At 38.1% G+C, this 27,030-nt stretch overlaps 1 protein-coding gene across 6 annotated transcripts in view; it reads left to right on the plus strand.

Annotated features, from left to right (window-relative positions):
- Window positions 1-3,387: 3,387 nt before the first annotated feature.
- The window catches only part of trps1 (trichorhinophalangeal syndrome I), a 114,556-nt gene continuing 90,913 nt past the window's right edge, over window positions 3,388-27,030 (plus strand). Inside the window, exons 1-2 of one of the 6 annotated variants that reach the window (XM_079878301.1) lie at window positions 3,388-3,701; window positions 9,004-9,313. In XM_079878301.1, the coding sequence (XP_079734427.1) occupies window positions 9,301-9,313 (13 nt within the window). In that variant the 5' untranslated portion in view covers window positions 3,388-3,701; window positions 9,004-9,300. Of the gene's footprint in view, window positions 3,702-4,174; window positions 4,399-8,651; window positions 8,688-8,748; window positions 8,890-9,003; window positions 9,314-27,030 lie in introns of those variants that run through there. The other 5 variants (XM_079878302.1, XM_079878304.1, XM_079878303.1 and 2 more) reach the window with 5 other exon arrangements.

Below are 27,030 nucleotides of genomic sequence, written 5' to 3' on the forward strand. Positions count from 1 at the left end.
ACACTATCAAGCTCAGATATGCTCAGATGTAATATGTCTAGCAGAATGTAACCACCAGGACTAAAAATATTTCAGTGACGTTTACCTCATGGCATGATATCTCTATCTGAAATAAACAACACTGACTTGACTTCTCAAGTTTCATCTCTGAGAAAGTTTCGGCGGTACACCTCACGGGGGTGGAGAGATGAAGCCCCCAAAATATGCTTTTTTAACAGTAGTCTGAATAGGGTTTTGTGGAACGCTGGAACGAGTTCATGGAAACATGTAAAATATAATGTATGATTGGTTGAATGCATTTGTTCTGCATGCTTTTTATGATATATGCATTTATATTAAATCAGTGAGTGGAACGTCTCTGAGGGAATTTTTCTGTAGGCCCATCATTGCTACCTGTGTCAGAAAAATAAAATAAAAATATTATATATTTTCTTTCATTGTAATCATGTTAATCCCTGGGAAACAATATTGAAAATGTTGGAAATCAGGGACGGTTTATTTTTTTTTATGTTGACAGATTATTTGTGATACTTTTATAAGACAAATTCAGAGAAAGGAAAAAAATAAACAAATACAAAAATCATACATAATGCATTATTTTTCACCACTTTTTCCATTCATTTGAATATTTTTGCAAAGAAAAGAAAAGAAAAGAAAAGAAAAACAACTACACTGCACACAATTCATATGCTCCTGAATTTTCCAATATAAATAATCACTCTAGCTGAGAAAGCCTCCCTGATCTTTTCACGTATTTCTTAGAAACTGAAATTGTATTGTTGTGCACATTTACACTTACAGTAGTGATCTAAAAATAAAGCAAAAAGGAATTAAAATCTTCTGCTTTAGATTTATATGTCTGATTCACGTTTTAAACAGCTAGTGTGATATTAGTGATAAACTGCTAAAATTTGTATTTATATTTATTTAAAACATTTTATTTATTTGAACTTCAAAATAAAATTAAACAAAAATAGTAATGCTCTAGAGTCATTCATTTATATACACTACTGCCAAGATTATTATTTTTTTATTTTTTTATGTGTGTGTGTGTGTGCGTGTGCGTGTGTGTGTGTGTTTGACAACAAGTGGTTGGTTCATCTTGAGCTTGTTATTGTAGACATGGCTAGTAATTATGGACCTTTGGACTCATGGTTTATAGTTTTTTCTTGGATGAGCACAGAACTTTTAAAACTTAGAAGTGAAGTAGAAGTGAAGCATCTGGACCCCAAAAACATGTCAACATTTTAAAATGTTATGCACTTTGTATTATCACACACACACACACACACACACACACACGCACACACGCACGCACAGACAAACTCACTTGCAATTTAGTCCTATATGATTTAAGCAAATTTGTAACTTTTTTTCATAATCAAGGTTTACCTTTGCTATTTCATGTTTAATGGTCCGGTGGTATACACATACTCTCAGTGATCATTAATAGGCTACTCCTGCATGCATATTAATTAGACAAAAATGATCAAAATGCTGTTTACAGTAGTTTTAGATGGAGTATAGTATGCATTTCACACCACAGGACATGTCAACTTCCCGAAAGTGTCTCATGTCAGCTCTACCCTCATAGTTGTCAGAAACATCAAGTGTGTTCTGCTAGTTATTCCTCACTGAAATGAACACCTGTCAGTAAATGTTCACAGAATGACAGAGCGTTTCATTTCACTTATTTGGTTTCAGTTCTACATTGCTGAGCACTGTGGGAGATTTAAACAAATATGTGCCAAAAATCATACAGTGAAATGTATTAATATATTTAATTTATTAATATGCCTTCATCCCACAATATTCCCACAAACATTCTGATTTGCATTTATTAAATGTATTTACAAATATTATTCTGTATATCCCCAAATGTTTGCTAGGGTTTTTTTCTCTATTTTCTGACTTTTTTTAATAACCCCGCAGAGAGGTCGACAGTACTAGATTGACTGCAAATAATGATAATAATAATAATAATAATAACCCCTTTGAGAAAATTACAGCTTGTCAACCCAATTCTCACAATTTGGCTGTGACTCCTAATTTAAGCTCTACAGTTAAAAGGGGCAGTCGGTACTTTTCATTTTTTCATTCTTTGCACGATTATATTATTTTTTTAGTTGTGTGTGCGTAGATAGATGAGTGTTTCTCATCAGATCTCAGAGTTTCTTCATCAGATCTCAGAGTTTCTCATCAGATCTCAGTGTTTCTCATCAGATCTCAGAGTTTCTCATCAGATCTCAGTGTTTCTCATCAGATCTCAGAGTTTCTCATCAGATCTTAGTGTTTCTCATCAGATCTCAGTGTTTCTTCATCAGATCTCAGTGTTTCTCATCAGATCTCCGTGTTTCTTCAGCAGATCTCAGTGTTTCTCATCAGATCTCAGTGTTTCTCATCAGATCTCAGTGTTTCTTCAGCAGATCTCAGTGTTTCTTCAGCAGATCTCAGTGTTTCTTCAGCAGATCTCAGTGTTTATTCAGCAGATCTCAGTGTTTCTCATCAGATCTCAGTGTTTCCCATCAGATCTCAGTGTTTCCCATCAGATCTCAGTGTTTCTTCATCAGATCTCAGTGTTTCTCACCAGATCTCAGTGTTTCTTCAGCAGATCTCAGTGTTTCTCTATCAGATCTCAGTGTTTCTTCAGCAGATCTCAGTGTTTCTTTATCAGATCTCAGTGTTTCCCATCAGATCTCAGTGTTTCTTCATCAGATCTCAGTGTTTCTTTATCAGATCTCAGTGTTTCTCCAGCAGATCTCAGTGTTTCTCATCAGATCTCAGTGTTTCTCATCAGATCTCAGTGTTTCTCATCAGATCTCAGTGTTTCTCCAGCAGATCTCAGTGTTTCTCATCAGATCTCAGTGTTTCTTCATCAGATCTCAGTGTTTCTCGTCAGATCTCAGTGTTTCTTATCAGATCTCAGTGTTTCTTCATCAGATCTCAGTGTTTCTCATCAGATCTCAGAGTTTCTCATCAGATCTCAGTGTTTCTTCATCAGATCTCAGTGTTTCTCATCAGATCTCAGTGTTTCCCATCAGATCTCAGTGTTTCTTCAGCAGATCTCAGTGTTTCTTTATCAGATCTCAGTGTTTCTCATCAGATCTCAGTGTTTCTTCAGCAGATCTCAGTGTTTCTTTATCAGATCTCAGTGTTTCTTCAGCAGATCTCAGTGTTTCTTTATCAGATATCAGTGTTTCTCATCAGATCTCAGTGTTTCTTCAGCAGATCTCAGCGTTTCTCATCAGATCTCAGTGTTTCTTCAGCAGATCTCAGTGTTTCTTCATCAGATCTCAGTGCTGCTGCTGGAGTTTTTCAGTGGTCACTGTCCCTTTAAGAGCGCGCGCTCTAGGGTGGCGCTTTCCTCCGCAAGGGCTTCTTGATATTAATAGTGTTGGTGTCTTGAAACTGACGTAATGCTTGGAGTCTGAGGTCCTGACAAGCGATAACATTTCTGATAAAGAACTGAGATCACTGCAAAAACCAACCTCCTTTCTTCCACCCCAGACTCAGGCGTTTTTACTATTAAACACAGTCTCCCAAGATTTCACGTGTACAGGAGCAATTCGCAATCTTACATCCCCATAAAAAAGAAATCATTCCCCGAGATCAACAAACAAACAACACAAAGACGCTTCATGGCTCACGCCAAAGCTCCACCATCTTTCAGACTGCAAAGACTATTGCAATTTAATCAACAGGTAAGGAGAAAGCGAATCAATGAAGAACGATGTGGTTTTAGCTGTAGTTCCTGATGAATGTTATGTAATGTTGAGAATGATGAATCAGTTGAGTGCTACTTTGTAACGAAAATAAGAGCTCGGCTCTTCGGATTTCGAATTTTGAGGCTAAATTGCAAATTGAAATCGGCGACTTGTTACATTGTATCTCCCAGTAGTTGAGAGAAAATACTACTTTTTCCTTCCCATTTCTTTTCAGCCATTCTGTGTTGCAATGCGTTTTGCGCAACATAATATCCACAATGTAGCAGTTTCTCTTGTACGTTTAAGCCGCGAGGCGCCTTTCATTTGCATTGTTTATGCGTCGCAAGAAGCTAAACGGATCCTAAGTAAAGTTATAGAAAGTTTCATTGGTGTGTAGGCTACTGTTTTTGCGTAAATGATGCTGAATGGCGCTTTCCACACAAACTTCGAAAACTTTCCGTATCTGATGATGTACGATAAGAAAACGCGTAGGCATGGCAACGCACTGAATGTTATATTTTCCACACACAAAGAAGCACAGGTTGTTTACATGACAAGTCTACGGATCGTAACGGGGGTTTTATCGCTATTTTTGCGGTTTTATTCGAAGGCAGGTTGCGAAAAGATGTCTTTCTGTCGTTTCATTGCGTCTTTCGAGGCTATGGAGACGAGCAGCAAAAGTTTATGAATAGCGGTAACGAGTATTTCTCATTTGGATGTGTGTGTTTTTTTGTGAATTGATAAATGATGGAACAACTTTTATATTTGTTTTGTGGAGAACTTTCACACTTAGGTGTGTGTGTGAGTGTGGGGGAGGCTGTAGTTCACAAAGTTTCTTGTGGCGTGATGGAGCTTATCTAAAAACTTTTCAAGGAATTTAAATAACTCTTTCTACCCTCTAAAATGAAGGCATGCATATAGAAAGTGTACCTTTTGTCTTGGCATGTACAGTAATCCTTTTCTTGTTGATGTTATCCATCAACAGAAACTTTTTTTGAGTCAGTACAGACAATAGATACACACTTACTATGTCTTCTAGTTATGTGTGTATTCATATCCTATACTGTACATTTTGTGTGAATAGTTTGGATGTTCCTCAGTTCTGCAACTAGAGCCGGGCGATATATCACAATAAAATCTTTCATATCATTCGATATCGATGATTAGCACGATAAATGTCACATTTTTATTTCTTTCAAGTTTAAAAGCATTTTTTTGCTCCTAAGTGAAATTTGTAGAAACCAGACTGTTAATTGTGGTTTTAAACCACTCTTTATTGTAAGAACATGACACAAACTTAACGTTTTTAAACTTTTCCAGCCATTTTTCCTTAACGAAATATATCTAATTCTAAATAATATAGATTTCTTAGTTTCTGCATGTGCTAGCTAACAAGTGATATTGTTTCAAGGTTTGTGTTATGTTAGTTATGTGTTTACTCGTATCCTATACTTTTTGTGTGATTATATGATATAAATATATTGTTTGGACGTTTTCAGTTCTGCAACTGTGGTAATGTTTCCAGTTAATTTGGTTTTACAATCACTTTCACATTAGAATGCCATTAAGTGTGTGGAAACTAGTATTTATCTTAGAACTGATAAAATCACCCACACTTCACTTAAATGTGCCGTACCGAAGCGTAACCTGTAAATCTGATTGTTATGATACAGATTCCCATGTTGGTTCCAGTAGATGAGTTACGCTGTTTCCTGTAAACTGTGAAAGTTGCCACACTCGGGCAGTCTGGAAATGATATGCTCTCTTTTTCTGTCTTGAAATGGTTTGTCGGTAAATGTTTCTTAATGACAAAGCCCGTGCAGGCTCATCATTTAGAGAAACTCTCAACTGTACTCATAGTTTCAGACACAGTCAACAGGGAATCTCAGCTCTGTCATCATCAGGCTTCTGCAGTCACAATCACTTTATCTGGTAACACTTTACAATAAGGTCTCATTTGTTAACATCAAGTTAATGTATTAACTAACATGAACGAACAATGAGCGATACATTTGTTAAAGCATTTATTAATCTTTGTTAATGTTAGTTAATAAAAGTCCAGGTGTTCATTGTTTGTTCATGTTAGTTCACAGCGCATTAACAAAATGTTAACAAATACAATATTGTATTAGTAAATGTTGAAATTGCCATTACCTAAGAATAATACATGCTGTTGAAGTATTGTTAATTCTTAGTTCATGAGTTAACTAATGAAACCTTACTGTAAAGTGCTACCTTTTATCTTTACTCTTTTTGCAGTTGCATGACTATTTTTTAAATCTTTGAGGACTTTAAAATAGTATTTTTGTGCATCAAAAATATTGACCGACATTGATTTTTATTTTATTTTATAACTGATAACGATACCAAGTATTTGCATGTTTATGTGCCCAATAACCAATATTTATGTATTTTGATGAGCACTGAACTGAACAAAACACTTTTTAAAATCTATCATTTCTGCACTCCCTCCTTGCATACAAAACAAAACACACTTCAACATCAATAAATAGTGCAAAAAAAATATATAGTGCACTGTCACTAAAGTGTCGTTTTTAAATGATATATTTTATCAGGTAAACTAACAGGTAACATAGCATGTCAAAATAATTCTAACAAATCGATTTCTTGACTTTTTAGTCATTTTACATGTGTAACAGTCTAGAGATCAGAAGAAAAAAGAAAATATCTCCATCTGCTTGGAATATTATTTCATTCCTTGTTCATCATGTGATACACATAAATATGCGAATATCCATTCAGCGGTTTACTAGATTCAGTTCTCAGTCCGCACAGAAGAATAAGATCCACATGAGTTGTCTGATAAGGCGCGTTTGAAGTGATTGAAAAGCTTGAGGTGTATTTGAAATGTAAATGACTCCACATCTGTGAGCTCTTTGGAGAGAGGCAATAGATCAGCGCTGTATAGTCAGGAACTTTACGGCTGACAAATGAATTTGGGCCTTGGTGGAGGGAGAAAGCAGCAGTGGGGGTCTTGCATTTGTTCTTCGTGGCTTCTGAGTTTGCACAACTTCTTTTTGGGCTAACTTCTTACCGCACCGAGATTTGCCACTTGTGTCCCAGATTCATGTGGCGTTGGTGCCGTTGAATAAGAAGCCTGTAGAGAAAATAAATGGTAGGGGCCTTTTTTTTTTTTTTTTTTAATGACAGAGATAGAATGGCTCACGCTAGTGTTTGCACATATTGTAAGTAGTTGATGACCACAAAAGTTACATTTTTTCTTGGTTGTTAGAAAATATACTCAGACCAGATGATTATTTTTGCATATACTTTTTATTCATTTGTTGCTCAAAAAAAAAAAAAAACGTTTGAATAACTTATAAGGACTGAATAAGTTTTGTTTGTGATTGTGAAACTCAAAATGATTGTGTGTTGTTATTTCAAACTTAGCATTGCAAAGAACGGCACAGTATTTTATTCCAGGCAAGTGTTTTGAAATGATGCTTCAACGACTTTATAGAAATTCCTTTTTGTTTTGTTTTTTCGTGGTCAGAAATCTCCAAACATGGGAGACAGGAAACTTTAGAATATTGTTTTTGTAGTCGCCTGATGAAATGCCAAGGTTTGCAAAGAGACAGCTCCTGATAATTGGTGCCCTTAAAAGCTTTTATAACATATATTTGATGTAGCCTGCATATGAATAGCTCGTCTTTTTTTTTTCCTCGGGATTTTCAAGAATAAAAGAGCCGCAGTTCACAGAGGTCGTCCCTTGTCTCGTCATATGCTTTTCATCCTGTTTTTAGCAGTGTTTTGAAGTCACTAAATGGCTCTGGATGTGTGCTATAGACTTGTTATGGTGAGTTATATTGTAAGACTTGCCATTTCTCACTAAACTTTCATGCAACACGAATGGATTTGATGCGAAATAACTAGTAAAGTGCGTTTTTGTGTGGGCGGTTGGTTTATGAATCTAACATTTATCTCTTGTTTTTGTCATCTGAATTAAAGTGAAATCTCGTTCTCTTTACCTTTTTTTCTCACACCCTGCGTGGGAATGAAACGCAAGGACCTTTGACCTGTGGTGTCATAGCAACCTCCTTTATCCTGTGAAAAAATATAGATTCAGCTTCTACATATATTTCTGAATATTATGTTTTGATGGCTATTTCTTACATGTCACAGATGCAGCTGAAGTGTGTTTAACGACTCCCACAGATAAGACACAGTTTGGGTCTCTGACTCTGTCAGAGCTGTTTGACATCACTTGTTAGGCTAATTATGTGGCGTGTAATATTTTAGTGGTTAGCGTACATCTGGTAAAGTTTGCTGACTGAAAACTCTCGTATTCCCAGTAGAGTAGAGTAGGTTGCACTGTGAAACGAAGAAAAATAAGTCGAAGTTCCCCTAAATCTTCATTCTTACTCATTGACAAAAACTATTTTTTTTGTGTGTTTTTTTTTTTTTTTGAGGAATTAAAAACAACTGACATTTTTGTTGCATATGCAAGATAAAGCGATGCGTGACGACAAACCTTTTATTGGTTGGTGTGGTTTTTCAAAAGCTAGCGGTTCCCGTTAGGCTAGGCTTTTCATACGAGTTGGCTTCCCTGGACTTTTTTTTTTTTTTTTTTTTAAGACTAAAGTAAAAGTATTAATTTGCTTCAAGCTTCATCCCTCAAGCCTCTGTGCTCAGCTTTCATATCAAAAAGTTTCTGAAAGTTTTCGAGCCAGCATTGCCCACTTCCTCTCCTCCCCATTCCGATGTGCCGAGTTTAGTTCATCCGCCGATCCTCTGGAACGCTGATGAGTCAGTTTAGCCTTTTTCTTTCTTTCTTTCCTTTCTTGCTATCACGGTGTGTGTTCTTCTACCTCGCAAACAGATCTTCATTTAGCTTTTTACGTCTTTTTTTTCCTTCTCTCCATCTCTCGGTGGCTGAATGTTCTCCATCTGTGTGGTCTGGAGACTGGTGCGGTTGACTATTGCTAACCTGACACAGGTTGGACAGAATGAGTCGAAGAAAAGGTTTGTAGGGGGGGAGGGGTTACGGTGGTGGGGGAGTTTTCCTTTGAGAATGTTTGTTTTCCTGTTTCCAATTTGGTCGGCCAGAAGGCCCGTACTGTCAGAGCTCCCATTCATGAACCCTGCTGTCAGACTGCCTGAGTACATGACGCAGGATTTCTCTCAGCTCTCTCTGCGTGCAGTGTGGTGTCCATGTTGTCTTTTGGTTAGATCCTTCTTTTCTAAAGTTATTTTATTCTGTGAATGCATGCTTCTTTAAAGTTGCTGTTTACCCAGAGCACTTCCTTCTCGCTGAACATGTGCGGTTTTGTTGTTACAGTGATCGAGAAGAACGGTGTGGTTTGGTCACCCTTCGCACCCAGGATCATCTGCACCTGTGAGGTCTTCTGAGAAAAGGAAGTACGGGACGGGCGCATTTCACAAGCGACGCACGTAGAGCGAGTAAAAAAAAAACTTTGTGAACACTGTGGGGAAAAAAATGGAATGATTCCCAGGCCAGAATGGATGTGGAATAAAGGATACCTCGGAGGGCTCCTCAGGGAAGGGTCTTTGGATACTCTGCCAGCTTTGATATCTGCCTCCCTGTTGGATTTGAGTGTGATAATGCTATAACCCAATGCTTAACAGAGGTATGTATACGTGCGATTGTGTGTTATGAAAATGCAGGGATTTCTGGCGGCGTGTGGCATTGTGGTTTTTCATGCAAGTCATGTAGCACGCACGTAAGGACACAGTTTTTGTCTTCGGGTTTTGTGTTAGGGTGATGTAGCTTTAAAACCTTCTTTATGGTAACTTTTAACCCAGTCTTCCTGTAGTTCAGAGCAGTAATCTAGACCGCTAGATAGCTCAAGCTGTTAAAGTGCTTTGATCTTCAGTAAGGCCATCATCCCCTGCTTTGGCGTTTATTACGTGGAACAGTAGAATTTACTGACTTTCTTTTCCCTGACTTTTTTTTTTTGCCTATATGTGGGTTTTCTCCAGGGTAATAAGAGGCCACACAAGCAGTATTTTCTTTTTTGTGTTGTACATTTGTGGACCAGGTGATACTGTGGTCTGGTATTATTCTCTGCCACTGTGTTTGTGGAACGCTGGACTTGCTTTCAGAAGATTTTTTTTTTTCATCGCTCATAAAAAAAAAAAAAAAATGCATGGAAGGATATAGATAAAGTCAACAGTTTGTTTTTGTACATGCATTTATTCTTATAAATGGTTTATTATCCTATGTGTCACCCAAAAGCAAAAATAAATAGTTGTTTGCATTAGTTGTTTTTTGAGTTTTAAATCCTCATGATCCTCAGTTATTTAATTATATCATAAATCGTCATAATTGCATTAAACGTTGGGAAATTTTAATTTTGTTTTTAGAAGTGGTTTGCCAGCTTGCTCTGTTCCGCATGATTTTCAGTCGAGCTAATGAACGTAGAAATGCAATAATCTGAACTTCTGAAAGCGTCCGCATTCTTTGCGGTCTGGGTTGTCCTTCTTAAATGAGGTAATCTGAGAGTGTGTTATAGATGGCTGTTTTCTCCTGTGCCGAAATCTATAATAAACGACCTGTAACGGCCAGTGATTAGGGGATCCTGTCTTTGTGAACGCTGCCACAGTGGAGGTTTCTCTCGTGTGCCCTGCCGTTTCAGCAGATTTGCGTAATGTTAAACACATGCCATCTTCTCCAGTCTGGATTTCAGGGGAAAACCTGCTCTCGGGGATGGTAAAATGTGCTTGATGGTTTCGGTTGGTGTTAGGCGTGGGGGTGAAGCTGAATGGCAAGATTAACCCCATGGATCCTTAACCCAGAACTACGACACAGGCTTCTAGGTCAAGGGTCACCTGAGATCCCTCAGTGCTAATATGGGGGTCCAGGGGCCCCTGATGGGGCTTACTGGGTTGTAATGCGTTTGTTAGTCTTTTAAACTTTTTTTTTAAACAAATTGTTGCCTGTCTTTCTCTGAATTTTCATGTGCTTTAGTGAAAAGAATTATTTATATTCAATTTTAATAGTGCACTTTTTTTAAAATAGTTTTCGCATTTTATTAATTTGAATCATTGGGATGCTGATCAGCAAGGCTACATTAATATTACATCAATATTTACTCAACAGATTCTTCTCCTTTCAAACATGACTTGATCTATTTCCACAACCCCATATGTTTATAAATGCCCAACCCCATTTTGCTAATTTAGTGTTAATTTGCTTTAAAACTTGGTGTATTTGGTTTAAACCCGTGCGTATGACCCAGACTAAACCCATAAATGCTAATTCATGGCTGTGTTATTTACTCCAGCCGATGATTCTTCACTGTGATTTACTGATATTACACATTTAGCAGTATGTGGTGTGTTTGCACTAAAGTAGCCTATATTTTCAAAATGACGACTTTTTTGATCTCAGCCCACTTTTAATTGCATCTAACCATACAGTAGGCATTAGTTATGCTCATATCCTTATAGGCTCAGCTGTTATGCGCTGGATCATCTCTTTGACTCGCATGCCCGTTTTTGGGTATAAACATGGATTTATGCTGTGAGTTAAAGCTTATGCTTATTACTTGTACCTTGCTTTGTATAATTTGGTTGAGTTATGGTGGGGGAATTTGAGTGGTCTGCATAGTTCTCCAGTAGGTGCCTGTGTGATGTATGGCGTGCCAGTGTGCCGAGGGAGGCAGACGGCCAAATGTTTTCATAATGTTCATTTAAAAGTCTGATCATTCGCCTCCACCTCTTTCTCGGTTTTGCTGTGCATATAGAAATGTCTGATGCAGCAACACTTTAATCAGCCACATAATGCTCAACCTCCAGTTTGTTACTTTTGAGTAATATAATGCCACCTGAGAAAAGTTTTTATTTGCAGGTAAAAGTGTAATACGTGTTTCTTCAGACGTGGAATTAGCATGTGAGCGTGAACCGGTTGTAAATGCAATGGAAATTCCACATCTATATGCATTTCAGGCCTGCTAGATAAACAGCAGAGCCTTTACGAACTGAGAGGTGACGGTCGTGAGCGCGCCTAATGAGACTCTCTAGTTCAACTCCAGTATTTGCCTGTAAGAATACAGTGAGCTGAGTTATTACAGACTTTTGAGATGGTTGCAAAATGGCGGTAATGAGAGAGGAGCGATCCTGCCCGCGAATGGCGATGCCCGGGTCGTATTCGCCTGCCAATTAGCCCGATATTCCTCCACTCGTGTGGCACCATCTTGCAGTAACCCCGAACCGGCACCGAACTAATCTAATTAGATCGAGAACACAAAAATGATCCCGGACCACTGGCAGAACGCACAATAAGGGAGCAATTTATTCTCGCATGGTGTTAAAAAAGGAGGGAATGGTTGAGTGCAGGCCTGTTGTTTTTAGCAGATTGTTTCCGCAAGGCCTGCTCCATATGGTGTCGGAGAGGGGAGAAAAAAGCCCTGGAGAAGGGGGTAAAGAACAAGGGGGCAGAGAAGCTGCAAAAACAAAACTTCTCCAGTCAACCCTCTCTAAATTAAAGGGTAATGCCGAGCACACCGCACACTCAGGAGTTGTTTGTTTAAAAAGCCAAACTGCATTAATCAACGTCTTCATCTTCATCGCTAACAGCATGATTAATTTGCTGATTTTTCTCCCCGCCATTCTTTTTTTTTTCTTTCTTTCATTCTTTCTTTTTTTTAAAGTAATTGCCAATCCAATGAGCAGCTTTGACAGAGTGCTTCTGACCACATTGTTCACACATTGAGTGATGCCTGCACAGCGTCAGTGCACAGCAATATTATGCTTTTGGTTCAAAGCCCAGGTTCAGTTGCATAGTGTAATGCAGATCGTATTACATGTTTCTGATACAATATTGTAGCTACTTTAAACCTGCAATAACTCTCTGCAGCATTTGCGCTGCGATCTTCTCCCCTCGGACCTTCTCAGAAGCGCCCTTTTGGCCAACTTTGCCGTAGTTGAATAGCGCCTGGAGGCCATTGACAGGAGCCTCATGTATCCTGGCCGTGTCTTTGGCAAACACAAACAGTAGCCTTCTAAAGATTTCTCCATTTGTTTAGAGGAAGTCCCAGAGGCTTGTTACGCTCCCCAACCCCCTTCTCTTGTGGCTATCAGATGTTTATCCTGTACAAGGAGGGCAATTTACAAATGTAAGTGTTGTCACAACACAGGAGGAGACAAAAGGCGTCACGTCAGGCAAGGATGCACCTCGGTGTAAGAGCGCCATTATTTTGCAGATTAGGAGGGTTCAGGTGAATGTGGGACTGAGTGGCACAGCTACTGTTTGCTGTGATTTGTCTTTCTCCGTTCAGATCGGAGTTCAGGTCTCTCAAATGTCTCCGGAATGTGTACTTGATGATCAAGGATAGTTTTAGATGTCATATAATACAACTTCAAATCATACTGTAGAGTAGGCTTTTGATAAAACGGTAAAAGACGGTCATTATGGTAGGTTTTTTGTCTTTTTTCTTTGTACTAGTTGTGTTTGATAAAAGTCATTGCTTTTATTTGTAAGTGCTTAATGGCTGATTTCAGGCTTTAAGCAATACATTTTACACCAATGCCTAAACAGGCTAGCCTGGCAAGCCAGACCTACATCAAGATGTTAGGTCTGGCAACTCACCATAGACAGGGCTCAATCCGAGGGGCGGGATAAACGGCTGTCTTTCAAATTCCCTCTGCACGCAATAGGACAGCGCTTCAACCAACCAGAGCGTTTTCCCAACAGCGGAGCTAACGTTAGTTGATAGATTCAACTTTTGAATCTGGCTGGCAAAACTACGAACACATCTTCCTTTTTTAAGAATGACTTAAGTGCCGTTCTTTGCTCTTTTCTCAAAGAAAAGCTTAACTCCAAGTCCTCCAGAGTTGCGGCCAAAGCCGATTCGAAAGACTGTTCGCCAGCAGAAGCTGCCATTATTTGTTTTCAAGTAGCAGGGAACCGCCGCAACTCTGTTGTCATTATGTTAAGCCCGCCCCGCCTACTCTATACGCGATGTGATTGGCCTGACCCAATTTAGGTTTTTACAGCTCCGAAAGTCAACGGAGAGTTGCTAGACTACCCTGGCTGCAAAATAAATTTTGCTGCCGCTAGGGTGCGTCTAGATTTCTAGGCTATAAACAGGCATGATTTGATGAAGCAAAAAGCGATAAAAGTTATCTTTTCTAGCTAAAAATATATAAATTTTTTCAATTATTTGCTCTCTATTTCTGATCCTATGGAGTGTATAACCTATTTTTTTTTCTTGTTGGCTGTTATAGTGCTGCATCATACAGTATTTTTGCTATGAGCTTAGTGATAGTTCCCAAAAAATTAAAAATAATCAGTTACTCATGTCATTCCAAATCTGTATGACTATCTTTCTTCTGTGGAACATAAATTGACATTTTAATAAAGTTTCTTTCTTGTGCGTACAGTGGAAGTCAGTGCAAACAAACTGTTTGGTTTCCATCATTCTTCAAAATATCTTTTTTTTTTGTATACGGATGTACATTTATTAATACAAGTTTAGAATGACATGACGGTGATGAATTGACTTAATTTTTTCAGTGAATTATCCCTTTAATGCTACCCATATACTACACAACTTTCAAAGTCGTCTTTTTCAGACTACATAACTGTCTGTTGTCACCGATGTCAGTTCTAGGCAAAATACATTTCATACTACAGGTATAGATATTTAATCTGCTAAATGTCTTTAGGCATCGGTGATCTTTTAGGTCACATATTTGATGACTCATAGTGATTGTCAATCATGTGAAAAAGCACCGATTTGCCTCAGATTGGTTGGCGATATGCCTTAACTGACAGCGAGTGTATAATCAGGGCTAAAATTTTGTAGTTAAAAAAATTACAGAAAGTTAGGGTCTGTAGTTTTACCAGTAGCAAAGTTTTGCAAATAAAGAAATTTGGTCACACTTTAGATTAGGGTTCAGTTCTCACTTAACTAACTATATTAACTATGACTTTTCCATCAATAAACTCCTATTTACTGCTTATTAATAGTTAAGGTAGTTGTTAAGTTTAAGTATTGAGTGATTAAGGGGTGTAGAATATGGTCATGCAGAATAAGGCATTAATATGTGCTTTATGAGTACTAATAAACAGCCAAAATCCTAGTAATATGCATGTTAATAAGCAACTAGTTAATAGTGAGGATTGAAGAAATGTAGATTAGTGTTTGCGAAGAATGTGTTAAAGAACATGTACACTTACATGAGATGAATACTGTTCACTTATTTAGGTAACCTTCCCATTATTGCATGCTTTAGCTCGTAGACAGACCTTAAAAAGAAGTCTATGGTTAATGGGCGCAAAAAAGTAATCACAAAATTTTTCGAATATCTTTCAGGCTTAGCAAACCAGACACTAATAACTGTCTGTGGTCAGACTTCGGCCTCTGATAGGCATCAGGCTGGAGGACATGAAGGCAGGAGTGGGTTTACTCTGTTAAACACAACACTATAGTGAATCCTACAAGCTCCCTCTCCCCGTCTCCCAGACTGAACTCTGCTGGCTGTACTTCGTCTATGTCAGGGGAAGATATAGAATTAGTAGCTTACCAGGCATCCCTCCCCTCCCCATCACTACCCACACCATCCCATAACTCTTCTGGCAGGCCCAGGGAGCTGGTTCCTCATCTGTGGAGGCCGCCAGTCTCAACACCTATTATGGTCAATGGGCCTGGGTCCCTGTCAGGGCCTGCTGCCTTTTTGATTCACCACTCGCCTCGGATTCTTCCCCAGGTCGCCGTCTTTTTTCACCATGTCTTCGACTTCCAGATAGGAGATAAAATATCCATAAACAGCACTTGAAAGAGAATGTAAATGTTTATAGGCTTCCTGCAAGACTTATCTGATATTGTTCTTATTTATATGTCGGGGTCGGTTGACTTGGAGGCGGTCATGACGGCCGAACCGAAGCCAAGCAGCTTTTAGTGCTCCTTCGGCTCGTCCCTGCCAATTGCAGAGATTTAGGCGGACAGTTGGATGGTGGAGGACCGAGCCAGTGACACCAGGCTGGAAAGTATGTGGTAACAATACAAGTATGATTCGCTTCAGCACCTCCCACTACCTAAGCTTCACTCCAATGTAGGGCATTATTTGGGCAATCATTTCTCATCCTGTAGTTATATAATGAAGAAGCAGTGTTTCTCAGCCACTTCTTCAATGAGACAGCTGGGTCTTTCTCATCTGTTTGGTGCAGTTTTCAATGCATCTTGAGGTAGCTGAGTTTTTTTGGGCCCAGTTTTCTAATTGTAATACAATTTCAGATCTATTTCGAATTATATTCTCTCTACATCATGTGGACACCGTGACTGCTCTAGATTTGTCAACAAACCTGACACCGTACGTTACCTCTTTTCTGGCATTAGACGGAACACCAAGGCACTCAGATTTCCCATGCAACATTGCTATGCCATAAATCTGCATGCTTCGACCTGCATGCTATAGCTAACTGGGGCGCTGACTCTTTAGGAAGCTGTTGAGTGGAGAGCCCGGCGCTTGTGTAGGCGCCAGGGATTGGATTTGTCAATTGTGCTGATATGTTGAGGGCGATCCGAGCCCCAAGCGCTTCACTCAAGGTAGAGAGTTATTGTAAAGAGGCTAAAATGTAAAAGCTGTCTAGCAAACAGTCATACTCTTACACGCATTCACATGCACTTGCACGTACAGGCTTTACAGTCATTATATTTAGATGAAAAGTGTAATATTTGCTCTTATACAGTTACACAATTGCAGCGAGACCAATTATGGCACTCTAGCGCAGTGGAAACCACACACATGCGCGCACAGACATTATTACCTGACCTTTTCTCTGACAAAGACATTGCTAAAGAGAGAGAAAGCTCATTTTTGTACTGTCTCAAACATTGCCCACAGCTCATGTCTGAGGCAGGGGTTATAAGAGTCCAGAAATTAAATTGTCATGGTTCTCGATACCAATTTTGAGACCACAGTAATATATGCAGCGGAACACACTAATTTAAAAGTTAAATGTCAATGTAAATATTAACAAATTAAATGAATACAGTGGCACGTAGTCTTCGAGTATTGTCATGCTTTGCTTTAAAAAAACTATAATTAATTTTGTTAGCCTAATTTTGTGTGCACATCAAAATTGTGTCATTCAGAATGACCAGAGCAATATTTGAGATGCTATACATTGAAATTTTGCCAATGATATAGTCATGACACATGACACATCTAGGAATTTATTTGGTATATGTGTTTCCATCGTGGTTTATGTGCATGTGTTTGTATCAAATAAAAAAAATGTATCCACCTTAAGTGAGCATTTAAGCTTTTTTATGCACAGTTCTTCAGATCTTGGCATTTCTGTTTTTAATGCAGTTTCCCAAACTTTTCCCAAAAATATGTGGATAGAAACTCGGCTACCAAATTGTGTATTTTGTACAAACAATACTGAAATACTGTTATATTTTGTTTTTAATTTTAGCATTGACTTTTTCTGTATAGTTTTATTTAGTACTGACTATTATAGTCACTACTTTCAACATCCCTATCTCCCAGTATTGCATCTATCTTTCACATCACAGGTGATCAAGCGCTCAAATCCTTCAGGAGTTTTTCCCGTCTTGAGGAGGCCATGTTCACCCAGCCTAATGATATGCGGCCTACTTCTCATGGTAAAAAGGCGGCGTGACGGACAGTTTGTGTTATAGATAGCGGTGACTTCAGACCTCTGCATGTCTAAGGTATCATCTCCGTCCTCAGTTTACTTCAGCCGTCTTGTTTGGGATGCCCTTTCTGCTAATAGTATGAATAGCTTGAGACCTAGTCGAGAGCAAATGAGGTGGCATGTTTCTCTGCCGTCAGGTCATGCTCCTGCTTTCGATTTCTTTTCACGAGAACATACGGTACTTTTTCAGTTATAAAAAGTAAATCTTCGTGCATTGCAGCATTGAGCTTCATTAAATGTTAAATGAGGCAGAGTTCCCATGATGAGAGCGACAGGCAGGTAAGTCTTTGCATAAGGATCACAGATGGTATCAGAGGGTGTGGTTGTTTCTATCAAACAGCTCTGATGACTAATCGGTCCCAAGGCTATATGGCATTTGAAAGGAGAATCATTGTACTGAGTAAATAGAGGAATCTTGTACAACCAGTGGGGCTGAACTGCTAATCTTTAAAATAGAAAATACTCTACGTACAGCACAAATGACTTGATGCTTGGTGGTTGTTGGTGCTTTTTTAGTCTTGGCGGTGGTGAAAGAGCCATGTTTACTTAGGCAGTGCAAAGTGTCCTAGGTAACTTGCTTTGTGTACAAGGGTGGAGATACGAACAAGTAGCAACTGACAAAGAATATTGTGTGTGTGTGAAGGTTTATCTGAACTGTTTGTGAACTACACGTGTTCAAAGGACCTGCCTGTACTTAGCGTCAGCAGCTTTTCCACTGATGAATCTCAAGGTTAAAGCCCTTATTGGTATGTTAAGCGAGTCTTTCCACACATGATTGTGTGCAAATATTTAGTCAGAGATGCCAGGTGACTTACCTGACTTTCTCAAAAAGCACTTAACTGTGGCTAATCACATCTGATCACGTTTGGAGTCTCTCCAGAGAGGCAGCAGAGAGACTCAATTACAGCAGGCCTCGCTGTCACCAGGATCTGCCTCTGGTTGTGGTTCTCTGGGCAATGTGATGAAGATAATGGGTTGTTGTTTTTTTCCTACAGTGGCTTGAAAAGATTTCCTCAGCAAGTGACATTTTGTAAACGATGCTGCAGAAACGACCTTTGGCCTTTCACGTTCAGCCAAAGCAAGTGTCGACTTCCTAAAGGGATGTGTGTTTGTGAGATAATGTTGAATATCACAGGTTTAAAAAAATTTTTTTTACAGTAATGGAACTATACATGTTTTGTATTTTTAAAAAGAAATAAAAAGAAAATAAAAATGTACATAAATGCAGTTAAAAATATTAGTTTAGGGATGCACCGATATGAGAATTTTGGCCAATACCGATAACCGATAATTATTTTATATATGAAAGCCGATAACCGATATAAATTTTTTCATTTTTCATATAATTTTTTTAGAGCCTGATTACAAAAACAAAGGTCTCACCATTAAAACCATGTCCCAAGCACTTCGACATAAATCAGACAAAATAGAACAGTAGCATAGATTGAATCAGTGTAATTTTACACTCCAATGGCCAACTTTCCTTACCAAAAAACAGAAAGCTAAGACACTTTCCTTACTGAAGTGTCTCAGATAATCCATTATTTATCAGCTTTAAGATATCGGCCAAATCTTCTTATTGGACCGTTAATGATAACGTTAAAAACAAACATATATCGTCCGATAGTTACCGATATAGTGGCCGATATATTGTGCATCCCCAGTTTATTTGTGATGTAAAATTGTAATTTTGCAGTGGTGTCTTTTGCATGCATCTCATGAAAGTTTAGGGATTTTACATGGTCATGATGTAAGTACAAATAATGAATTATTACAGAATTATACGACTGTTTGTGAATTGTCTCATGCTTTAAGTTTGTGGCTATATGTGTGCGTATTTTTAAACTGAGGGACAAATCGGAATTATTTTCTGTGCTAATCGACATTTTGCCACAAATTCTGTTGATGGAACTTGACTTGAACTTGGAACATTCCTTTAACTGTGACTTGAACGAAGACCCCGTGACTTGCTTTTGAAGTTTATTTTTAGACTCGCACGCAAGATATTACTGTTAGATTTACATGTGATAAAACACCTCTGCTCTCAGTCTTGTTTATTTATTTACTCAGAGTTCCCCAGTCTCAATGGAAAGTCAGGTAGTCGGTTTAAAATGGCTAGAGCCCTTTAATGAGTTTGTGAGTGTTGCTTTAGAGAAGCCTGAGGTATGTCGCAACGTTTTGTGCTTTTAACTCAGAGGGGAAATGCATCTCAAGCTGTGGTTTACTGTTGGTTTCACACTGTAGCTGCAACGGCTTGCTTTGAATAGTAAAAAAAAAAAATATCATTGCAGCACAGGAGTCGTCTCAACTTTATTTAAAAACTTTCTACCTGTGTTCAGTTTTCTTTTTGTCAAACTCTCGTTCAATCATCTTCTCAGCTCGTCTGAAATCTCTGGTTGTCTTATCTTGAGAATGACTCCATGTTTGGTGGGCTGCAATCAGACGTTTCCTCCTGGGTAGGACATCGGGGAGATGTCAGCTCGTAAAAACCTCATAACCATTTCAATCATCAAGGTGCAGAGAAGGAAATTAAAGCTATTGTTCCGCCTGCAGGGCCTTTTTAACTGTCTCCGAGTCCTTCATGGGAAAGTTAAAAAACATCACAGAGCGGGAGGTGTTCTGCTACTCCATAAACGGAGGAGTGTGAAAAGAGGAGAGCGGCCCAGAGCAGGGGGAGAACAGAGGAACCCGAGCAGAAGTGATTTCTCATCAGTGCCTCTGGGTAGCACATTGGGCAATGAACAATTACGTCTAACTTTTCCTGTTGCTTAATAAATATATTTTTAGATGGATGCCACAGCACTGCTTGATGTTTCACACATGTGGTGTGGCTTGCTTTCTCAAACACAGAACTATGCAGAGCATAGTTTGGCAATTAATTAGTTGTGCTGTTTATATAATGACTTACATTTTGCCTTTTGACTTGAATTGACATCTCACTTTTTAATTCAACTACATGGCTCCAGGCGCTGCCTAAAAATCTACCAAAAGTATTATTTTTGCTGTGAATTGTTATGATTTTTTAAAAAAAAAGTCACATCACATCTTTTTTTTGGGTTGACGTATTAAAATGAGACTATGCACATCAAAATTTCAGTGAAAAGACGTCAAAAGCGTTTCACTCAATGAGTTCGAGGCGATTGGCAAAATGCGTGCGGGGAAAGCGAGGATTAGCTTTCCATATCAGAAAACCTTTTTTATTTCAGTCCTCATCTCTGAGAGTGAGGGAGATAGAAAGTGATGGACAATGAATGATCACCCAAGTAAAAGTGCAGAAAGGCGTGTATGTCGTAAACACAGTGTGGAGCTAAAAATAGCCATAAATCTTGTTTTAATATTAATATGGATTCTTATTCTTAGAATCTTTATATTCTATGCTGTTTTCTGTTGACCATTACATTATAATAAGAACATTATTTGCCCTTTTCATCTGTGCACGTTATTCCATAAAAGACATTTTTCGTCTTTGTAATCTTTAATCAAAATTCCATAACTTGCTCTTCCTCTGAAATGAATTTCCTTTTCCGCTGATGTCTCAAATAGTTATTTAGGCAGTGTTGTAGCATGCATTTGATCTGGGTCCTTTCTGGTCTATAATGCTAACTGTTCAATTCCTAAATAAGTCCTGCCCTACGTCGTCTCCCCCCTGTTGATTGTCCTGTTTCACTCTTACATGTCACATCAAGGAAGTAAATTGTTGCAAGCGGCAATTCACGTAAACTTTAAAAAAGCAGCTATTTCTCAGGTCCTTTATGTTCCATGAGGTCTTTCTTCCCATCTGTCTCTCCTTCCTTTCTCTCTCTCTCTTTTCACACACACACGCGCACGCTCTCACACACACGGTGGCGTTGGCGGAAGCCTGTTATCTGCAGTTCTCTCTAGAGCGCGTGATCCCTGGCCCTCTCTGGCAGCTCGGGGCCTGTGATCACAGGAAGCTTAAGGGAAGCAGTTGTTCTCTGTTGTCTCCGGTTCTAGCGTGCGCTGATTGAGTGCACAGGGGCCAGGTCATTCAGACAGGGGCCCGCTCCTCCCCTCCCCCTACACACTGCCTGACTGGAAGCCCGATTCGGGAGAGGTTTGGGAAAGGCTTGGTTTAACTTCTTTTTCTGGTGTAATGACACTCTGGCCAGAAGGTTCTGGGTTTGGCAAATTAAATTGGTTGTGATTGAACAAGGCGATTGTGTGCTGTATGCTCACATGCAAGTTAGAAAATTGTAAGAGTCTCACTCCATCAAGTTATATTTTTGGCCTTTTTATGGCATTATTGGGTAGCACAGTGTAGAGATCAGACAAGAGGTCAACCGATATTGCTGATATATACACACACACAATGTTTTAAAACTCTAGATGGCACTGTCCTTAACTCAATCTGCTTGCAATCACATTGTACAATTGTACGGCAAATGAGCTTGTTCAGTGTCTGCATAGAAGTTTGCAGCGCACTTTCAGAAACCCTCCATTTTCCCCAGCTGCACCTGTATAGATCTGCTACTGGTAATGAATGCATGCTATATTGTACAGCAACAGCATATCTTACTTGCTCACAGTGTGTTGTTGAAGCTCTGTGCTTAATCTGTAGCAGCAGCAGATCTATTCCACCAAGACCAAATATATTAGTATTGTCATATCAATTACCATGCCAAAAACACTTGAGTTGTCATTGCAGAAATATACTGTATATTCACTTAATTTTAAAATGCTTTTTAAGGCTTAGGCATTGTTAACTTTATTATAAACTTCATCACTATTTTCATTTGAATGAAACATTTTTCAAAAGTAGTGCTGAAGTTTAACAATTATTGACTAACCCGACTTACATCAGTAGTTATGATGAATCACTACCGACAGTTGTTATTATTTATATAATTTGAAATGAATGCTGTACAAGAGAGGGAGAGAGATAGTCTTTTTAAATGCAATGTTTGCATGCCATTATGTATATATTCCTGTTCCCACACATGAATGTTATATTGTTTTGACATTTCAGATCTATAATGTATTGTGCTGTAATGTTCAAAAGTTAAGTTTTTGAAAGAAAACACTCTTATGCTCACCAATGATGCACTGATTTAATCAAAAATACAATAACAGTTATATTGAGAACTATTTATTATAATTTAAAATGGTTTTGATAAAATATATTTTAAAACTGTAATATATTCCTGTGATCAAAGCTGAATTTTCAGCATCATTACTCCAGTCTTCAGTGTCACATGATCCTTCAGAAATCATTCTAATATGATGATTTGATGCTCAAGAAACATTTATTATTGTTATCAATGCTGAAAACAGGATTTTTTGATGAATAGAAAGTTCAAAAGAACAGCATTTATTTGAAATAGAATCTTGTGTATATAGAGAACTATAGATTTTCTCACAGATTAACCAAGAGATTCTTTAACAGAAAGAACAGCATTTATTTGAAATAGAAATCTTTTGTAACATTATATACACATATTTACTGTCACTTTTGATCAAGTTAATATATCCTTGCTGAAGTTTCTTTCAGAAAAAAAATATTTCTTACTGATCCCAAACTTTTGAACATTAGTGAAACGACATGATAGAGAGTTCAACAAATATTCAGCATTTGATTTCAAAAGCAACTACTGGTAAATCATTAAAATAGCAGCTTCCTCTATATTCAGATGTTATGATGACACACTGGAATGCCTGTCAAGCATGTTGCGGTCGAGTGCAGCAGGTTTACATGTTCTGTAGTTTGACTTCAGCTCAGTTGATTAAGAGAAGAAGTGGAGGGAGGTGGGTTAAAACTTGCCAGCACTGCCAAAGGCAACAGTTTTTGGTGGTGCGTCTTTGATGTGAATGAGTTCTCATGAATAAACATGAAGGGGGGGTTGTGTTGGTTGTATTGTGTAGCGTTGACATGCCACGTAAAAAAGGGGAAAAAAGTCACAGAGAGGCAGTTAGTCACGGGCCCTTCTTATTGAGCACGTCACCCTTTCACAAGCTGCCTCATGGAAGGAAAACAGGGGGTGAAGAGAATTATGGGAAAAGCTCTTTATGTCTGACATGCCAACCCCTCCTCTCTCTTTACTCCACAAACACACTCTCTCTCTCTGTCTCTGACGTTTCTCTGTCACTCTTGTACTTTCTCCCTCTTGTATGCTGAAACGTCACATTACTTAAAGGGATGGTTCGGAGTCATTTCAACCTAGGGTCCTTTGCACCATGACCTCGAGCCAAACAAGGTCCCTTTTTTCCCTTGGTCGAACATTATTAAAGTTAGAGCTTATTTAGAGATATCAGCCGAATGGCTTAGTGCAGGTGCTAATGGATCCAAGGTTGTATCTCGTAAATTACCCCACTAGTAATGCCCAGAATGGTATCAAACTTCTACAGTAGTACAAATAGATTCTGTACTCATAAAACGAGGCATTGGAAAGTTTGTAAGTACATCAGGAGTTTATTTAAATAACACTTGCCTGATGGCTAATGCTACCGCTAACCCGGACGTCGACGTCACTTCTGTGATTTGGGAAAAGCCCGTAAAAGTCCTGGCAGAAAGCGATGCATAAGGATGTAGTGTAATGACGCCCAGTTCCAGGAATTAACTAATATTTTGTTGGTAGCACCAGTTTGCAACAATTATTAGTAAACACTAAGTTGTCAACACTTCGGAAAAAATAATAAATAATGCATCGCTTTCTGCCAGGACTTTTACAGGCTGTGGACTTTACGGAAGTGACCTTGACGTCCGGGTTAGCGGTAGCATTAGCCATCAGGCAAGTGTTATTTAAATAAACTCCTGATGTACTTACAAACTTTCCAGTGCCTCGTTTTATGAGTACAGAACCTATTTGTACTACTGTTGAAGTTTGGTACCATTCTGGGCATTATTAGTGGGGTAATTTACCAGATACAGCCTTGGATCCATTAGCACCTGCACTAAGCCATTCGGCTGATATCTCTAAATAAGCTCTAACTTTAATAATGTTTGACCAAGGGAAAAAAGGGACCTTGTTTGGCTCGAGGTCATGGTGCAAAGGACCCTAGGTTGAAATTACTCCGAACCATCCCTTTAAGGTGAGGGGACTTCCTGTCACTGAGTTGTGTGTTTCCAGGCTGGATGACTTTAATACAAACACTGTGGAATGAATCATCCTTCAAAAATCAAATCTTGTGTTTAATGCACAGCAGTAATTTAAGTGTGAAGATAAAGATGTTCAGCAAAAAAAAATTGTGAAAGTTGATGAGGTCTAATTTTCTACCTGAAATGCATATTTCATATGTACACTATACCGTTCAAAACTTTTCTTAAAAAACAAACAAAACGTAATTTATACTTTTATTCAGCAAGGAAGCATAAAATGTATCAAAAGTGACAGTAATTTTTTTTTTAATGCTCTAAAATATTTGTATTTCAAATAAATGCTGTTCTTTTGAACGTTATATTTATCAAAGAATCCTGGAAAATGAAAAAAAAAAAAATGTATCACCAGTTTCAGCATAATATAATGCTTTCTGAAGGATCATGTGACACTGAAGACTGGATTAACAATGCTGAAAATTCAGCTTTGATCACATGATATAATCACAGTTTACTGTATATATATATTCACATATTCACAAATTATAATATTATTTCATAATGTTGTTTTTACTTTATTTTTGATCAAATAATTGTAGCCTTGTTGAGACTGTCTTACCGACCCCAAACTTTTGAACAGTAGTGTAGCTTCTCAAATCAATTTTTTCCTTCCCTTGTAACTCAGGAATAAAAAAAAAAACCTGGCTATCTCCATGGAGTTTTAATGAGGAACACCATAGTCCTCTTTGCTATTATTCCCCCCCCCCTTTTTTTTCCCTTTGCATGCTGATATTTCAAAGTCAGTGGAATATTGGGTGTAGCGTAGATTGGCGTTCCCGGACATCTGTATGGAGACAGATTTTGGCAGTACACGCCTCCTTCAAAGGCCTTAGTGTTGCAGTGGCAGTATTCGTTTTTTATCTTCCTCCTCTCGCACTTTGAGGACGAGAGGAGATTAGTATGCCATTCCACACGCACACACACACACACACACACACACACACACACACACACACACACACACACACCCTCTGAAGAAAGCCCTGTGTTCTGGCAGGCCTGTTGATTTATTTCAGTCTCTAAAGATGTCTCCTCACTTCTTGTTTACATTAAAGGTTGAATCTCTTGTGAGACGCTGCCTACGTTCTGCACTCTCTCGTTTGATATTCAACTCTTCCATGTAGAATCTGTGTCCTGATTTTTGCAATCTGTTGACGACTAGATGCTGCTTACGAGAAACTGAAAAGATGAGATCATTGAAAAGAGATTGTGGTTGCCTTGGTAATAACCTTCTGTGTTTGTGTATCATTTGTGTTTCGCCACTGGACAGCAGCATTAGTAATATTAGACTTAAAGTTAACGGTGTGAATGAGGCGTACGGGGCCACAAACTGAAATGTGTGTTATTATGCAAGACATTTACTATAGGAAATGCATCATTTCATTGTGTTAAAGACCCATTGATAGTTTTATTCCCATTTGTGTGAGGACTGATGGCATGTATGTGCTAGTGTGCTCCTAAAAGTTGACAAAATAGCCGTTTGCAGATATGAATTTAAAATCTACTTACTTTTTTCCTCAAACTATCCTATAAGTATTGTTGAGATCGTGCACTACACAGATTTTTGTCCGATCAAATACTTTCCTCTGATACACCTGCAGTCGACTAGCTGCAAATCATGGTTCATGACTGTAACATAACAAAAGGGAATAGGGACATTAAATAACATAGGGAAATTATTTTTTAACAATCATTTATAAATCTTTTAAAGATACGAGGCTGTTAATCAATAGTATTTTATTTCTGTTGAAATCGTCAGCCCACGTTATTTCAGCTTCGTTTTAAAATAATCAGTGGAATTCGTGGTGAAAAACTACATTACCCATGATGCTTTGCAGAAAATTCCACCAATCAGAGTCGAAACAAGCAAAATGTGCCAAAAGATCTCATTAGCTCCGCCCACTGTGAATGACATAATCGAGTCACTCTCCCTACGCTTCCAAAATACTTAAATATTTGAATATATATGTATATTTTGCAATATATATGTATGTAGACCTAATCGACAGTAAATGAGTAGTTTTATATTTCTCCATCGTTTTTAATTGGATTATGCTGCTTCATGGGATTGTAGTTCTTTCTATCACTGAAGTCATCAGGTACATGGTCTTGAACCTTTACATTTTTGGCTGATTTTCAAATATACTTTTTGGCTTCAAATCAAAGTTTGTAATGTTATGATTCTCTGGTTGGCTTATAATGGTTTATTGAAGACTTTATTTGAAATCCCTATGGGAGAAATGAATGGAAACAAATACTTCCGGAACCACTGAAAAAGGGGACGGGCACTATTGCACTTTATTGGCTATTTTATTATTTAAAAAGGGACAATTCTGATTGATATCGCCCACCCAAACGTCCTGTTTTAAGTCTGATAGATGCAAGCAATTGTTGTTCTTAACCTGTCATTGTTTTATTTTTATTTTATTTTATTTATTTTATTTATTTTATTTATTTATTTATTTATTTATTTATTTATTTATTTATTTATTTATTTATTTATTTATTTATTTATTTATTTATTTATTTTTATTATGTTTTATTTGTTTTTATTTTGTGTTTTA

This window comes from Squalius cephalus (assembly GCF_949319135.1).
Source record: "Squalius cephalus genome assembly, chromosome: 8".
In the NCBI taxonomy this organism is placed as follows: domain Eukaryota; kingdom Metazoa; phylum Chordata; class Actinopteri; order Cypriniformes; family Leuciscidae; genus Squalius; species Squalius cephalus.